General features: G+C 64.3%; 1 protein-coding gene across 1 annotated transcript in view; it reads right to left on the bottom strand.

Annotated features, from left to right (window-relative positions):
* Positions 1-220: 220 nt before the first annotated feature.
* The window catches only part of SHISA6 (shisa family member 6), a 256,333-nt gene continuing 255,999 nt past the window's right edge, over positions 221-554 (bottom strand). The window contains exon 8 of the mRNA XM_024752592.1: positions 221-554. This exon is cut by the window's right edge and continues 2 nt beyond it. Within this exon, the coding sequence (XP_024608360.1) occupies positions 221-554 (334 nt within the window).

The following is a 554-nucleotide window of genomic DNA, read 5'->3' as shown; positions in this document are numbered from 1 at the left end:
CTTCCCTCCCCTTTGATTCTTCTGGAAGAGTGAGGGTGATCGCTCTAGATCCCAGGTCCGAGCGCTGTGCCAGACCACCAGCCGTGTCCCAGGAGTATGGCTTTCCGGGCAAAGGCGGTGCACCCCCAGCTCCTACAGAGGGGTCGAGGGAAGGGAGCCATCCAGAGCTGGAAGCTCTGCTCCAGGCCCCTCTCGACCCCTGGCCTGCCTGCCCTGCCGGTCACACGGTCACTTCTGTCTTGCTGGCTGTGTAGCAGGTGTGGTGGCCTGGGATGTAGTGCAGCTGTTCCACGGTGTTGTGTCTGCGTGAGGCAAAGGCCTGGCGCTTGGCTGCCGTCTGGCTGTGGCCCAGGGTGGCGCAGGAGTTACTGGACGCACTGGGATGGGAGTGCATCTTGGTCATGCGGTAGCGGTCCAGTACGGGCGTGGACACAAAGACATCCGTGTGCGAGATGGCCCGTGACAGGGACTGCTCGGGGAAGGCCGTCCGCTCCGGGGACAGCAGCGGGTCCTGGGAGTGCAGGCGCTCCGTGGAGAGCAGCTGCTCTTCCGAC

Source organism: Neophocaena asiaeorientalis, unplaced genomic scaffold (assembly GCF_003031525.2).
Source record: "Neophocaena asiaeorientalis asiaeorientalis breed wild unplaced genomic scaffold, Neophocaena_asiaeorientalis_V1.1 scaffold540, whole genome shotgun sequence".
Taxonomy (NCBI): Eukaryota; Metazoa; Chordata; class Mammalia; order Artiodactyla; family Phocoenidae; genus Neophocaena; species Neophocaena asiaeorientalis.
The sequence above is the reverse complement of the archived record's forward strand: the minus strand, read 5'-3'. Positions and strand labels throughout refer to the sequence as shown.